The following is a 17,417-nucleotide window of genomic DNA, read 5'->3' on the forward strand; positions in this document are numbered from 1 at the left end:
TTTTGCCTCAGCAAAGGCAAGAAAAACAAAAAAGGAAAGTTGCAATTTACAGGGTAAATGTTATGCTGTAGCCATATTCACCAATTTGGTTGCTCACAAAAGTACTAGAATGGGTCCTCATTGAATATCAAATGTTCAGTGGAGAGTTCCTGGTTTTATGAATTAATTTAAAAAATCATACCTTATATACCTTATGGAAATAAATTAATTTTTTCAAGGTGTCCTAAAAGTTATTTAATTTGCTGGAATATTACTTTTCTACATTATCTTAAACTACTGACTTAACTTCACAGAATACATACTTTATTCTGGTAATACGAAGATGTTATGGACTGAAAGGTATTGCCCCAACGTCATACGTTGAATCCTTAACCTCTAGTACTCCAGAATGTGGCTGTATTTGCAGATAGCACCTTTAGAGAGGGGATTAATTAAAACAAAGCCCTCAGAGTGGGCCCTAATCTAATCTGACTGGTGTCTTTAAGAGGAGAAAATCTGAACACGCAAAGAGACATGAAGGAGTTGAGCACACAAAGAAAAGGCCATGTGGAACCATAGAGAGAAAGAAGGGTGTCCATCTGAACGCTAAGGGGAGATGGCTCAGGAGAAACCAAATTCACCAACACCTTGAATTTGGACTTCCTGAACTGAAAGAAAAATTTTTTTATTGTTTAAGTCACTCAGTCTGTGGTATTTTGTTGCGGTAACCCTAGCAAATTAATACATCAAAGGAATATAGCAGTTTGCAATAAAACAACAATTTATTTCAGAAACTTTAAAATATTAAACCTTGTTAATTAGAAAAAAAACAAATTAGGGGCGCCTGGGTGGCTCAGTTGTTAAGCGTCTGCCTTCGGCTCAGGTCATGATCCCAGGGTCCAGGGATCAAGCCCCGCGTCAGGCTCCCTGCTCAGCGGAGAGCCCGCTTCTCTCTCTCCCTCTGCCTGCCGGCTCTGCCTACTTGTGCTCCCTCTCTCTGTCAAATAAATAAAACCTTTTAGAAAAAAAAGAGAAAGAAAAAAACAAATTAAATGCCAAAAAAGTTATTTTCTTAAAGCCTAGATTATCAAACGCCTTTCTAAAATTATCTGGAACAGAAGCATTAATGACTGACAGTTCTCTCAAATATTGTTATGAAAGGAAAAAATGGTGAACTTTATATTAAACTCATTACAAGTTTGGTATTTTAAAGATTTTATAAGTACAAGCAAGAGGTAGCCCACTCCCTGAAAGGTAATATAATTCCCTCTGCCAAAAATTCAAGAAATTTTTTTAAAGCATGTAAAAAAAAAAAAAATTAGAAATTTGCCTGAACATAAGAACTCACATAAATTAAAGAGTATTTCATGTCACAAAGAACTCAGATATCATATATGTATCATAGACATTCCAAAATAAGAGATTTTTATCTTTCTACATTGAATATGTCTTCCTGATGCACTAATGGAAAATTCAAAAAGCATGCCTGAAATTTTGTTAGAAGGATTCAAAATTGGTTTATAGCCAGACACATAAATACTTTTACTTAGTTACCTTACTGCATACTTAATATTTTCTAAATCACTAGTATTTATCAGTGCTAATATACAATTCACCCAGTGTAACAGTAATGCAGTGTCTACTAGAATGTAAGCTCCTAGAGGCAAGGACTTGGTCTGTCCTGTTCACGGATATATTCCCAGCACTGAGAGCAATACCAAGCACACGGAAAAAACTTAATACATATTTGTTGAATAAATAAATGCGTAGGTTCAGGCGATTTCTAAAATAATGTCACATTTAATTTTTTAATTATTTTCTTTCAATTTTACAAATCTTTATCCATAAAATATCAAATGAGGCTAAAAAAATCTTTAATGAAAATAAATGATTTCATATATTTAGACTAGAAAAAGTTTACATCACAAAGTTAAACAAAACCCGTTTTAAAAAATGTTAACACTTCAAGAGCTCTATGGAGTTAAAATTCATTTGTGTCAACAGGTTGTACTGATACCAATGGATGTATTACTATTGAGTCACTGCATTTTTCTTCTATTTTATGAGAGATTTAAATTTAAAGATACAGGTAAAGCAGAGCTAAGAGGCAAACAGCCTGAATCTTATTTACAAATGCTTAGCATTTTGCCTAAAGCTACATTTTCACTCACAAGCTTTGTTTTTAAATTCTTAAGCTCTGTGAGCAATCTATATACTTAAGTAATCAAACACTAACAGAACTTGATAGGAAACACAAAGTCAAAACCACTTTGCCTGTACTGAGACCTCTGAAAAATGAATTCACTTAATTTCATATAATTTTTGATGCTGTATTGAAAAAGAAAATTTCTGTATGAACTGTTCTATTAATAAAGTTTTTTTAAAGTATGTTCTTCACTTATATTTGTCAATATGTAAACATGACATTTACATTCCTAGACTAGAAAATTTCACATTATACCAAATTCCCATTGATTTGTAAGTAAATAAAACTACTTCCTAGCAAGTCAAATTTAAAATTTGTCTTGTTTGGTTAAAGTGTGAGGATGGGGAGAAAGATACATAAGCTGTGGATTTTAGCATACAGAACAGTCAATATTTTAAAAATTCAATCATTTATTTCTTCAATGTGGGACAGAAAATTCTTTCACTTCTGCAAAAAAAAAAAAATCAAGCTAAACATGAAGAAACAAATCAAGAAATATGGTGATCTATTCAACAACAAAAATAGAACAGGCATGTCCAAAGTTATTAATTTCCTTATGATTCAAAATAGTCTTTTTCATATGGGTTTCTGGAGCCAACCCTAATCTGTTTTTAATCACTTTTAAGCCATTAATAGTTTATCTCAGTCTATTCACAGAATATTTTAATGAGATTATCATGGTATCAACCATATTTTTTCCACTATCTTAACTGAAAAAGGTATTTTCTGATTACTCAAATAATACAATGTCATTTCAAAGCTTCTGTCCATTCAAATATCACCAATAATTATTTTTATTGATTTAATACCAGTGCATATTTAAAAACCTTGCATGAAATAAAAGATTCTCAAAAGTTAAATTCCATAGATCACAAACTGCAATTCATCTGGTGATAATCTACTTTTCAAAGTTAAAGAAAAGAAGAAAGTATTTAATAAAAAAGTAAAGCAGAGAAATAATTTGTTTACATGTGTTAGCTTTAAGGGTCCCTATACTTCTATAAAACAAAAGGGTTGTATTTAGTAAGAATTAAAAACATTATTTGGTTAATGTTAAATTTAATTTAGGTTGTGGTTTATAAAACAACTTGATGGATCAAGGACTTAACTGTTACACTGTGGGCATAAGGATGTCATTTAAAATAACTAGAACTCTGAATTATATTGCCAAAAACAAAACACAAAATGCCCTGCAGTGATCCTCCCTATTTTAAACCAAACCCAAACACCTCTACAAAGGAACACACACACACACACACACACACACACACACACACACACACACTCAGAAATATACTTTCATTTTAATTTTCCAAGGTAGACCACTGATATTTTGTCACTGGTCTACAATGCCTGGGACTGGTTAACGATTGATTTATTGGTTAAATGCCCATAATCATTCTAACATTATGCTGATTATACAAAAATGCTTACCTTATTTTCTTTTGTTCTGGTATCTTAGCATCCTCAAAACTATTTAGAATCAAACATCAAATCAGGAAACAATGTAAAACACAGAAACTTTAAAAACCTCATTACCTGCTCAGTGATCCTCATATGGAAGTCATGAAAGTCACTATAACGACGATAGGTTTTCCACATCTCCTCACTGTTAAGATTGCGTCGGTGTACAGTGATAGCATACAATGCATATGTCTTGCCGTGATCATTACAAACGCCTGCCACAGCATATGGGTCATAGTCAGCAAATACTAGTCATTTAAAACAAAATGAAGAAGAACAAAACACACAAAAAGGAGGAAGATGAAGAACAAAAACAAACAAAAAGACATGAAATGAAGAAGAATTTGAAATGACAGACTGAGACAAAAGGATGTCATCAAAAGATAAAATAGATTCCCATCCTCTGTACTCACAATAAGATTTTATACATGGTAACTCCATCATAAGTTTATGATGACACTACCAACCACACAGTGATATCTACTTTAGACTCTCTTCCTCAAGAGCTTGTGCCTATTCTTAGTTTCGATACCACACTACCACCTATTATTCTTTAAATTAATAGAGGAAAAATAACAGAAACAAAATAATCTTTCATAGTAGCCTTCACTATTCAGCTGTATTTCAATTCAAATCTCAACTAAACAAAGCAAAAGCCAAGGAATAAGGTTTCATGCACTCTTTTGACAAGCCTCTTCACCATTTATAATATTCAAAAATTTACAAGTGTAGTTCATTCTGGAGTTTTGTTTTTTTGGAAAAGGCATTTTCCTACTGACTTGTCACAAACCATTCAAGTGAGGTAGTCTCTAAAATCTAAACCTGTTCCCATTGTGTACTAACCTTAAGTAAAGGGATTCACTTTGAATCATTTTAATTTTCTTTCCTATTTTTCCATTTTCTTACATCCTTCTAGTGTTGTATTTTATTCTAGATCATTTCTTCAGGTCTTTAAAAGTTTACTGAGTCTCCATTCATCTACATCTGGTCTATTTCTTAATCCAACCACTGACCTCAATTTCAATCACAATATTTTTTTCTATGATTGTATTTGGTTCTTTTTTCATAGTGTTGCATTCTTGACTTAGGTTTTACCTCTATGACTATTTTTAACACCCTCTCCAGCTAGGAGACCCTGTGGTACAAATCACTTGAAGATGGCTGACTCTAGACACACCCATGTTGGGAATCAAGATAGGCTTTCAATTTCTTGCGGATGACAGATACCTTTTCCAGACATGATCTAAACATTCTTTATTTTTTCCCCAGACACTAGGCTGTTTTTCTCGTTCCTTTCATATCAAACTACCCTTTGTTAATCTGGGTTCCATGCGAAGGGCTGGGTTCCAGCTGTCTATGGCCTTAGTCCATACTGCCTCTTTGAAACTTGAGGGACATGAAAATGCCATTAAAATCAAGATAGTAGTGTCTATGCTCCTGTGAGCTCCTTGGCCTCAACTCCACTTCACTTTCCTAAATTTATTTTTCCTCATGGTCTATGGCACCTGTAGCTTTCTCCCTTTAGCTATTTTTTTGTTTTCAGCCTTTCTATGTGTGGAAGGCAGGAGTTCCCATAGCACTTTAGACTACCATTCTGACCAAGTATAAATTGCTCTTCTAATAATAGATTACACTGATCCGTTATCGTGCGGGGGGAAGTGGCCAAGTTTTGGAGCTAAATATTTTGTGTTTTGTATATAATTAGGCAAAGAACAGTTTGCATAGCATCTCAGTAAATTACTTTAATAACATAGAAGCTAGAAATCTATACTAGCAAATGCAGTTTAGACAGAAGCCTCTTTTAAGCTTTCATCAAAATTATTTTAAGATTTGTACTTTCTACTCAAAATTGTCCTTTGTTCCCTTTCTAATATCAGTGTGCCTGTTTTCACGAAATACAAGACTAGGGACAGACTTTGGTCACCCTGCTCTCTGAGACTGTAACTATAGGTTACACTATTTATTATTTACTGTTCACTTCTTCCAGTCATCCTTCTCTCAGAGACCTAGGCAAAACAAACTGCACAAAACTTTTTCATCATGTTAGAGAACCACCACCACTCAAACACAGCATGACAACAAGGGAATAGTTTTATCTGTTGTGCTCAAGATAGGTTTGGGGAAGGAAAACAGAAAGCAGAAGCCAATTAGGAGCAAATCATAACCAATTAAAAGTTAACAAGAGCAAGGAGAATAAGAAGAATAGAAAAGAAATGGGGGGAAGAATTATCAGATTTATCACAAAATGATAGGCAGAAGACCTCATGACTAGGGTGCATGCACAATAAGAAGAATAAAGAGGTTGTGCAAAAGATAAAAAGGCAATTTGATTTTTAAAAAGATAATGAGGTTGCATATATTGATTATGAGATGATGTTGAGATATTATTGTGGAAATACTGTTTTCATTAGGACAATGTTACTCACAGCAGGTGATATAAACTATTTGTCACTAATCCATAATCAGATAAGGAACAAGAACCAGAATATAAATCAGACTCATCACTAAGTACATTGCTTAATTGAGCTAATATTTTTTAAAGGAAGATTTCACAAAGAAGAGAAGCAGTATGCACTAGTTCATGGACCACTCCGTGAGAAGCCCTTCACTGGACTCTAAGTTCTACTTCCTGTAATAAAGATGTTAAGAATATAAAATCTAGACTCTCCAGATTTTACCAACTGGTAAAATATTTATTGAACAAACTGATGTTACTAATGTAATTAATGAGTCCTCTAACAACCCTATGAATATTATTATTATTATTATTACATTTTATGGATAAGAAAACTGAAGTACAGAGAAGTTAAGGAACTTGCCCAAGTTCACCCAACTATTAAGTGGCAGACCTGGGGTTTGAACCCATGGAAATGGACAAAAAGTAATGCTCTTAAAACTGTATTGTGCTGCCTTTAGTATTTATGCATAAGTTTGACAAAAATAATTTATTAAAAATGCTTAGTATGGTGCTTTCATACATTTTAAGAAGCTAATAAATACTTCTTGAATAAATGGACAAAGGAGCTAGAAAAAAACCACAACTTTCAGAGAAAAGAAAGATCTACATAAGAAATACAGACATGAGTATCTTCTTTGAGACATAAAGTTTAAGGTCTTTAAGAAAGAAATAAAAGGACAAATACTAAACATTTGTGGTTTAACAAAGACTTTCATATTTGGAAGATAAACCAACAAAGAAAAGAGATTTTTAAAAAGAATTTCAAAATTTCAGGAAGGAAAAGTGAAACAACTATAACAAAGGCTAGAAAGAAAAGCAACAAAACCTCTGGTTTTATGGACAAAGTTTTTATCTAATAACCTTTATAAGCAGAGTAATGTATGCACCAACTAACTGTAAAGGATAAAAGAACAACTTAGACAGCAACTATAAATAACTTATTTCAAAAATATGGCAGGGAATACAATGCAAAATGAGACCCCAGCTCCAGTGGGAAGAAAAAGAAAACAGAGACCTTAAAAAAAAAAAAAAAAAAATGCAAATTATCTTTTAAGCTGTACTTGCACTATAAAATCTCTTCTTAGTTACCTAAAATGTAAGCACGAAACTGAACTGAGATACCTCAGTATGATAATATTTCAAATGTAATCGGACAGACACACTCCTATAATCCAGGAATAGTGAGGGGTGGGATAAGTAAATCATCATTACCTACTACTCATTGGCATTATCTAATAACCCAATGGCAATGATGAAAATAGATTTTTTTCTCAGTTCACTAACCATTTTGCATGTATGCTAAGTCACAAAATTTTAGGTTTCTCACCTCATCTAAGCATTTCTTAAGCTTCTGTAAACTCCTGTACCAATGTTTCATTAACCCACTTATCTAGTCTGACTTTACATGTATAAAAAAGATGGAGCTAAAATCTGCCCCAAGTAATTTAATAAGAATTATGCAGACAATTATTAGCAAGACGCAAACAAGAAGAAGAAAAGATTGGGTTTCAAGAGTTTATTAGCAATGACAAAATACTTAGAATTTAAGCTTTTTCAAATGTAAACAGTAACAACCTTAGAGAAAGAAGATACACAAGTACATCATAACATATACACAAAGTATCACTCAACAGGATAAACAGTATATATCAAACCATAATACAAATAAACGTAACAGAATTTAATGAAAAACATGCTGCAGAAAAAAAAATGTAACTGAAAAATGACTACAGAAGAGAAAAATGGTTTGTAAAAACAAATGTAGAAAATAATCCAAGGGTGATAATAATTAATAATTTTTGAGTAATAATTATACCACAAAGTCTCTTACCAGTGTCTGAAATGTAAGCATGGAGTTGTACTGAGTCATCAGAAGATACGTTTGAAAGGTCATCTAAAGACTTGAAAAAGAAAAATAATCAAAAAAATATTTTAATTTTATAGGAAAAAAGTGTTAAAGCATCCTGTATCATATATGTCTTACTCATCTTTGCCCCACGTAAACTTTATATTACCTGTATTCCTCCCCCAACAATAATCCTATTTATACTAACAGGAGAGAGAAAATCCATAATTAAAAAACTATAAAACAAAGTATTTCAGAAATCAACTTAGTACATTGATTATTTCTTCCTTCATTGTTTATCCATATACTGACATTTGTTACTTCTCAAATATATTCAATATATGGCAAGGAAAAAATATGGATAAAAATAAGTAGACATGTTCTTAAGTTACCATTTCAAATTTTTTTAATGTTGAACTATACTAGAGCCAATTCTGTATTACTTAACATTTTTGTAAACTTAGGAATAATTTTAGATTCCTTATCCATAAAATGAGAATAATAGTACCTACACATCATAGGGTTATGTAAGGATTAAATAAGAAGACATGTAAAACATTTAGTAAGACTGCTCAATACAAAAAAGTTACCTATTATAATTACTTATTACATGAAGTGAATCCAGTCTAAGATTTTAAATAATTTTCAAAAATAATTCCACAAACAAAAATCATTACTGAGTGACCCAAATGAATCTTTTTTCAACTATGGCCTTCGGGTTTAAATTTAACTTTTTTGCCTCATATACACACACCCACACATACCTAGAAGGGCACATAATGACAGACTGTACAGAAAGAGTTAACCTGAGTCAACTATATATCAAATAATAATGATAATAATACAATATTATATACTTGGAATTACTAAGAGGGTAAACCTTAAATGTTCTTAATACAAAAAGAAATGGTAATTATCTGATGTGATGGAGGGATTAGTGAACTCTAAGGTGGTAACCATTTTGTAATATCAAAACAATATGTCATACATCTTCAACTTATGTAATGTTTTATGTAAATTATATCTCAATAAAGCTGGGAAAAAAATAAACAAGAAAGAGTTCATTTGAAATTGCTCTCTGAAAGGAATGCTTGCAAGCCTGGCCCTTGGATGACATCTGGGAATTTAGAATTAGGGAAGGTTCCCACCATTCCTTAACCACTAAGAGTAGTTCACTGTACCTAATAACTGTTTATGCTGAACACCTGCTTTCCTTCTGGGAGTCTGGAATTTTAGTATGTACTAACTAGAGGTTTTCCTATGTGACCTGCCTCCAGTGAAAACCCTGGTCACTTAGTCTCGGATAAGCTTTCCTGGTAGCAACATTTCATATGTGTTGTCACATTCATAGCTGGAGGATTTAAGTTTGTCTAATGTGACTTACATGGGAGAGGATTCTTAGAAACTTGTACCTGGTTTCCTCTGGACTTTGTTGCATGCGCCTTTTCCCTTTGCTGATTTTGCTTTAAATCCTTTCTCTCTAATAAATCCTTTCCATAAGAGTCAGAGTATGCTAAGGCCTACGAGTTCTCTTAGTAATCACTGAACATCAAAATGGTCTCTGACACACAGACATTACATGATTCAGACATATTTTATACTCTAAAAACCATAGGATCTGAATGGACTTTGGGTCCTAACATGATATTACCAATATTACTAGGAGAGTTATTTAAATGACTTAAATGCAGCTATATATGACATAAATCCATTTAAATTAAGGCAACTACATTCTAAGAAGAAAGCCAAAAAGTTTACTACTTAATACTATTCATTAAGAGCAGCAAAATATGATAATAACATACAGAAAATCCACAGTATTTTCCTGGTCAAGTGGACAAATCATTAAATTAAAATGGGTCTAGTCCAGACTTCACCAGTGACACCCTAAGAGACTTCTGCCAAATCAACCAGTCTTTCTTGTACCTCAGTTTTCCCAATGGTACAATGGTGTAATACTTGCTCTACAACTTTGTCAGTTTACAAAGTGAATTATAATGCTCTGAAAAGAGTGCACTTATTTTTAAGTGGTCCTATGACCTATAATAAAACATCTTGATAGAAACACAACCTTTGTTTTATTATTACTTTTATGTGAAAGATAGAAGCCTCAGAGAAAATAGAATATTCTACAAAATTTAGATTGTTATCTACTATGATCTTCTTCCAATTACAAGCTATCACAGAAGAAGTATTTTTGTTATTACTATTATTGTTAACCTTCCCTTATAGTAACATTTCAACAGCAAAACAGTACTTATCACTTTAAACATGTTACCATCTTATACTATGCAACCCAGAAATTGTTAGAAAACTTTGTACCTAAGTGTCTTTCTAGCACACTTAAACAATTAATATTATTTTCATTAAATATGATGAAAAACCCAATGAAACATCTCCCAGTCACAGGTATAATGCAAATGTAAATATCAAGTAGACTATAAAATTACAGTTGGTGAAATAATATTAACTACATTCTGATTTAGAACTATAATTATTACTTAGTAAAAGAAAACTGTGATTTCAAAACAAGTAGACTTATGCTGTCCTGAAATAAAACAGTTTGTAAAGATTCTTGAGTTACGACTGTTGAACTGCTTGCAAAAAAAGTTTTTTTTTTAACATAATAAGACAAAAAAATGAAAGTTCAGATTTACTGTGATAATCCACAACTATGATGGCACTGCTAGAAATGCTTATAATTTACCTGCCAATCTCAATTGAAAATAAGTAAATCACCACATTATTTTCTTTGCTTATTATATTGGAAAAAACTATTATGACTTATTTTACAATCTTAAAGCTATTTTTAAAATGTAGCTATCCACTAAAATTTGTATATGTATTAAAAAAGAAAGAATCCAAAAGACTCCAGGAACTTAAAACCTTGAATTTAATAGATTTATGTGAATAACAAAATACTGCAAGTCCCTGACCTCAAGTGTGACCTTTGTCAATCAAGAGACTGTCTGGTTTATATCTCTATGTGACAAAAGAATCACTCTTATTTGGAAAAGCATTTATTCCAGATATGGAATAAAGAAAAAAAAGTATTTGTTACTAGTGTTCAAACACTTGTACGAGCACTACAAAAGTGAATACTTGAAATTTCAAATGAATGAAGTTTCATCACATCTGGAAACATTTTCATTACAAATGAATATTATTGCTAATACTTTCTTCATGCTCTACGAGTTATTCCTTTTTGTTATAAGGTTATGGAACATAACAAACAAATGGTAATGACACCAAATGATTTAGGAAAATACTTCAAATGTTACATCATATCTGACATAACACTATGGCTGACTGCTTCAGTGTTCTGTTAAAGGTTGTACTTTGTAGAGTAATAAAACCCTCAATAAGGTTGTATTTTGAAATATAGTTATATATAGAAGATAACATAAGATAATGGACCTGGAGACTATTTAGCTATTACAAAAAGTCTGAAAGAGGAAGTAATATAAGTAGAATATAAACAAAGCAAACAATCTCTCCCTAACCCCCCACAAATTCTGGACTGAAACTTTCACAGAACATAGTAATATTTCTTCCTAGCAGCATTTTATGAAATACGTTATTCACGACAAGGGTGGATAGATAAAAGAACTGAAATGTTCATTATTTCACACTTCATTTTGAATGTATAAAATGCCAATGACAGCTTATGTGCTAAAAATATATCATTCTTAAATTTGTAATCCTAAAATAGCTTTATTTACTATAAGGCCTTAAGCTTAAATTTTTTTACAACAACCATAGTGTGCACGTTAAGAAATATCTGGAAGTTTTCAGATATCCTAATTTTATATTTCTTTTCTACATACAAAAAGAAAAACCTAATTTCAGTGTAAACACTTGTATGTCACAAGTTTACTATCCAACATAGCACTAACCAAAGAGTCATTTCAAAATACTAAATATTGGGATTGAAAATAATGAAGTCACTTTTTTTATCAAATACAACTGAATTATGCAGATGTGACTTAAATCCCATTTTTAAAAATGAAAATAAATTTCAGTGAATTTATATGTGAATTTAACATTTCTTTTAAAGCAAAGAACTTCTTATAAAAGGATGATCTGAGAGCTTCTAATATATTATTTATGTATGTTAAAGCTCACCTTTTATAATATTTTCAAGTCACTTTAATAATTAAGTACCCATTATAATACTTACCAAATTTATGCTTCCAGTAGGAGACCCATTAAAAGACTCTGTGGGAGGGGAAATTCAACTTAGTACACAGTAAAAAACTTGAAAAAATTGTTTTATCTAAGGCTCAAACACCAAGAATGAAAGTCACCCAAGCAGACATAACAAAACAGCAAAGGAAATTGTGGTATACTACTCCCCAACACCTACTGCTCCCTTAAGCCTCATGGTTTTGCAAGCCATGTATTTCAGAGAAAATATAAATGTACCTGAGTTGCCCCCCACAAAACACACACCAAAAATAGGCGTTTGTGTACAGGAGAGCAATTATTAAATATTTTATCCTTATTTTATCATATGAAGTTGTCTGATAAAATGTAAACCTGAGGAAAACAATGCAGAGTGACGTTCATTAGGAAATGTCACAAGTTTTTTGTTAGTTCTGTCTCACTGGATTAAGAAATAGTATAAATAAAATTTTTCTTTCATGTGAAGAGTAAACAGATCGGTTTGTATACATAATATATCTATTATGTCCACTTGCTCTCGGTAGACTTGGCCCAAAAACATCGCAACCCTAGATTCTTAAATCAATATATAACAGAACAAGATACGTAAAACTCCATATGCACTGCCATTTACTTAAAAAACAACTAAAAATTCTTTTTAAAAAGTAATGTTAGAGAGCTAAGTCAATTATACATTATAAAATTAATGTCTTTTCCTTCAGTGTTTTATTCTATATCTGAGCACACAAAGTTACCAATTAAGATGCCCCTCTGTTAAAAACAGAAATGAATATATGGTAAAGCAGTATTCTTATACAGTTTAAAGTTAATGTATGGCTTCCAGCACTCAAGAGATTATTTATGAATCTGGGTATCTAAATGGGTCTTCAAAACCAATTTCTAGGGGCACCTGGGTGGCCTTAGTCGTTAAGCATCTGCCTTCGGCTCCGGTCATGATCCCAGGGTCCTGGGATCAAGCCCCGTATCGGGCTCCCGGCTCCGCGGGAAGCCTGCTTCTCCCTCTCCCACTCCTCCTGCTTGTGTTCCCTCTCTCACTGTGTCTCGCTCTGTTAAATAAATAAATAAATAAGTAAAACCAATTTCTATTACTTTTAGAAAGAAGCAGTTGGTGTTGCTTTCCAGCTTCAACAATTCTAAATGCCCAAGAACATTTCTTGGTTCCTCAGACCTATGGCCACAAAAAGCAAACAGGAAATTCCACCTAGGATTACCCCTTGGTTAACAGCAAGGTGATAATTAAAATGAGCAAACAGTTCTCTATCCTCCTTATTCAGTTATATAACTCCTACTTCCTTCTGTGGTCTGCCCACCTCTTAAATCTTTCTACCAAAGACAAATCAAGTTAAAAGAGCAATCAGAAGGAAAACAAGATGTAATTTACTTTTGTGATCAACAATAAGAAGATACAGAAATAGAGTCTAAAATCAATCCAGGACCACATTTAGTCAAGAATTTGGTAACTGCCTATAAAGATTAGAAAACAAAAGAAAGTATGATTTGATATGGTGAGAAAAATAATGTGATTAAAATTAAAACAAAGCATTATTTAAATATTTTTTAAAAGACTGTGTGACCATGTTTTAATGAAGGAGAAGTACCAACTTTAAAAATATTTTAAGGCTGAACTAACTAAAAAAAGCAATCACAAATAGAAAGGAGGAAAAAAGGGGAGAGAGCACACACATAATTACAAAAGCCATTCAGCTACTACCTACCTACTGAAGTGTGATTAAATAGGAATGAAATTTCTTTCCCAGAAGGGAAAAAAAAAAACACTAAAGGATACTATCACACATGATAAGACCTGGCCCATTCATTTTAGGTTCAAATGTAGCCTGCAATTTTTTTTAATCATCCATACAGTTAAAAACTAGATTAGACAATTATTTCAAAATGTCTAAAAAATAAAGTGTCAAGAATCTTATTTTTATTTTATTTTATTTACTTATTTGAGAGAGAGAGAAAATGAGCTGGTGGGGAGGAGCAGAGAGGGAGAGGGAGAAGCAGGCTCTCCACTGAGCAGGGAGCCCGACACAGGGCTTGATCCCAGGAACCTTAATTTTAACAAATCAAAAATGAATTTATAACAAAAAAATGTGCGGAAGGCCTATTTTTGATTAAACAATCTTATAATGACACAAAAATCATAAGCATCACTATTGAAAAAGTCCTAGCAATTGCCTAAAACCTAAAAACAATAAACCTGACAGCTGTTTTTAACAATAATGCTTCATATTTATACCCATCATTCTACACACTTTTTTCAAATGGTTTCAAGAAAAGGGGTTAGACAATTTCTTAGTTATAAGATGTATAAAAGCTCACCAATAAGGACAAAGAATACTAAAAAGCAATGTCCGAGAAAGACAAAAGATATATTTATGTATATAATTTCAAACTTCAATTAATAATTCCAATGTGAAGGATGACTCAATGGCTGATATATGAGAAAGTACATTTACTTCAGACCAAAACAAGTTGCAGAAAAAATTTTTTAATGTATTTCATGCTTTAAGTATGAAGTTTTGGGAAGTTTCAGATGGCTTATAAAAAAACTGGTTCCATTAGTTGCATACAAGACAACTAACTAGACTGCCTAGAAAGATATGAATAAAAGTTAAAGTCAATATACTGGACTTTAGAAGAGTTCTTACACTATTGGAACAAAAACTACTGCCAAAGAATATAATGCTACTATCATTTTAAATTATAGATTACTTAGAAGCTCATACCATTAGCAATTATGATTTAACTTATCTTTCTTTCATTCTGGGTCATATAGCAAATCCATAATACTAAGAAATCTCTAGAGTAGATGAAATTAAAATAAACAAAAATATTTATTTATTTATATTTATTTATATATATTTATATATACATTGCACTGCTACTTGCAAATTTCATAGCAGCTCTGTAAAAGATTTTTTAAGAGACAGTAAATACAGAGATACTGTATAATAAACTTGAGTTACACTGAATTTTACTACTTAGCTCCCACAGAAGTACTCTTAAAAAAAAAAAAAAACTTCCTTAATTATGCTATCAAAGCCAGTTAATGGAATATTATTCCAGGTTTACAAATAAAACAAACCAGAAAGAGTATTAATTTAAAAAACTCAAGATACTAGATCAACAACCAATATAAAAGTTATTAAAACTCAAATGCAAACTCCTGTAACTGGATTTCTTAGATTATTTAAAAAGTAAAATCTTACTAATACAGACGAGGGAAGGGGGCGGGGGGAGAGAGGAGAGGGAAGAGCAGGAACCTGCTGTAACAGAGGTATCTTTTAAAGCAGTGCTTACCACTTGATAGACCTATTGTATCTCCAGCCCCAAGTAGTCCTACCCATAAAACCTATTCATAAATAATTAAAATTACTCTCTTAAAATAATTACTGAAATCTTTCCCACTTACTTTTTATTTCTACTGCTTATTTGAACATACCAGGAAGCTTATCACACCTTACATACTTTATTAGTTTTATAAGTACTGCTGAATTGGATCACCAGTAAAATGGTCATTGGCTTCACAATATGGGGATTTGTGCTCTAAGTGCTACCTCTCCCACTATTTTTAAATAACTGCTTATATACTACTAGTAAAAATTGGCATTTGTTTTAGTTTATAAATCATTCTCATATACATAATTTCCTTTAAATCTGACAATGGTATGATAATGACTCTGAATATATTACTATGACAAAATTATTATTCCAGATCTACAACTGATCTTCATGATTCAGACTTAAATTAAGTGTTTGGCCAACATCACTATAGGTAACTAAGTAGTAGAACAGGAGTAAAATCTAAATATTCTGATTCTCAAAGTCTGCTTCTTCATTATATCATACTGATAATATCCTCATTTGAAAAAAACTGAAAGATTGGAATAAATGACTCATGTAGTTTCTTCCACCTTATACTGTTCAGGATTTAGAAAATGGTGGAATAAAAGAGAAAAAAATTATTCTTTTTAAAACAATGCTGTATATAGTTTATGGTACACTCTCAGGATCATGACTTGTTATCTCATTTAATCTTCTCAATAATCCCACTGTTAGTCATGAATATTATTAGTTACTAGCGAAACGGAAACTACCATAAAAAATATGTGGGTGATAAAACTCAAGAAAACATTCTTCTTAAGGCTTCAAGGCTTTTATAGTTATGTTCTAATCTGTTACTAAATTTTCAACATTTTAATTTAGTATTAACTAAACTCTGTCATTCATTTATAGAGTTTTAAATATTTTACAAGTCATATTGGGCTTCAAGGCATTTTTTTATCTTACTCGAAACGTCACCTTTTGGTCAACAGTATATAGGAATATTTATGTACACACACACATGTGCACACACCATGCACATGTGCCACCTTACCTCCATCACCATCATCTGATCCTCTGAAACTAGGATCTTTTAACATATCCAGCTCAGCTAACATGCGCACATAAAGAGCATTCTGTCTGAAGGAAGGATAAAATCTTTCATCTCGTAGCATCAATTCATAGACCTTATTGAAATAAATCAAGATATTCCATCATTAATACAGATAATGTACTAATTTTCACTAATAAGATTTCACCAAAAGCTAGAAAGAGGTATTGCTATAATGAATTACACATTCCATACTTATAAGATGCCAGCAATAAGCCTACATCACAACTAATGATTTCTCAACTAATTTCACAACTAACGGTCCCTCTAGTACCTCAGTGTATTGAAAATGGTCCCACTGCCACACAAGTCACATGACAGGTTATATATAATGTTCCAGGAAGTAGTGTTCTCTAAAAAACAAGTCCACATAAAGGCTCCAGGAACACAGTAAAATAAATTTATATCAGGTCATTTATATATCATTATCAACTCATGAAATTCTAAGACTATATATCTGGCCCTTTAGTCAGATTTAAATAACAACCCAACATAAGGATTTTCCTCACTTGTCATTTAAATAAACAAACAAAAAACTGGCCTACTTTTTTGTAAATGAGAAGTGTTAATTCATTTTTTTAGTTACCACTATACTTTTATGTTTCAATAACCTTTTAAAAAATGAATTATATGCATATAGAAACATACTTTTTTTCATAAGAAACATATAATGATAAATGTTATATATAATACCTTCCTCTGAATGTCATCAAAGATTTCAGGGGTTGGATCTTCATGATTCAAAGTATCTGCTAATTTTGCTACCAAATAATCATCAACAGTAACTCTTGGAGATGCCTAACAGAGAAAAATAATAGTAGTAATGACCTTTTAAGTT

The 17,417-nt window shown here is 31.9% G+C and overlaps 1 protein-coding gene across 5 annotated transcripts in view; it reads right to left on the reverse strand.

The window, feature by feature from the left end:
* Window positions 1-17,417, reverse strand: part of SNX13 (sorting nexin 13) — a 133,164-nt gene that overhangs the window by 20,500 nt on the left and 95,247 nt on the right. For 3 of the 5 annotated variants that reach the window (XM_027573210.1, XM_027573208.1, XM_027573211.1), the window contains 5 exons: window positions 17,273-17,377; window positions 16,523-16,655; window positions 12,134-12,171; window positions 7,939-8,008; window positions 3,725-3,897 (listed from right to left, as the gene is read on the reverse strand). In XM_027573210.1, coding sequence (XP_027429011.1) covers window positions 3,725-3,897; window positions 7,939-8,008; window positions 12,134-12,171; window positions 16,523-16,655; window positions 17,273-17,377 — 519 coding nt within the window. The remainder of the gene's footprint in view (window positions 1-3,724; window positions 3,898-7,938; window positions 8,009-12,133; window positions 12,172-16,522; window positions 16,656-17,272; window positions 17,378-17,417) is intronic. The other 2 variants (XM_027573209.1, XM_027573212.1) reach the window with 1 other exon arrangement.

This window comes from Zalophus californianus, chromosome 12 (genome assembly GCF_009762305.2).
Source record: "Zalophus californianus isolate mZalCal1 chromosome 12, mZalCal1.pri.v2, whole genome shotgun sequence".
In the NCBI taxonomy this organism is placed as follows: domain Eukaryota; kingdom Metazoa; phylum Chordata; class Mammalia; order Carnivora; family Otariidae; genus Zalophus; species Zalophus californianus.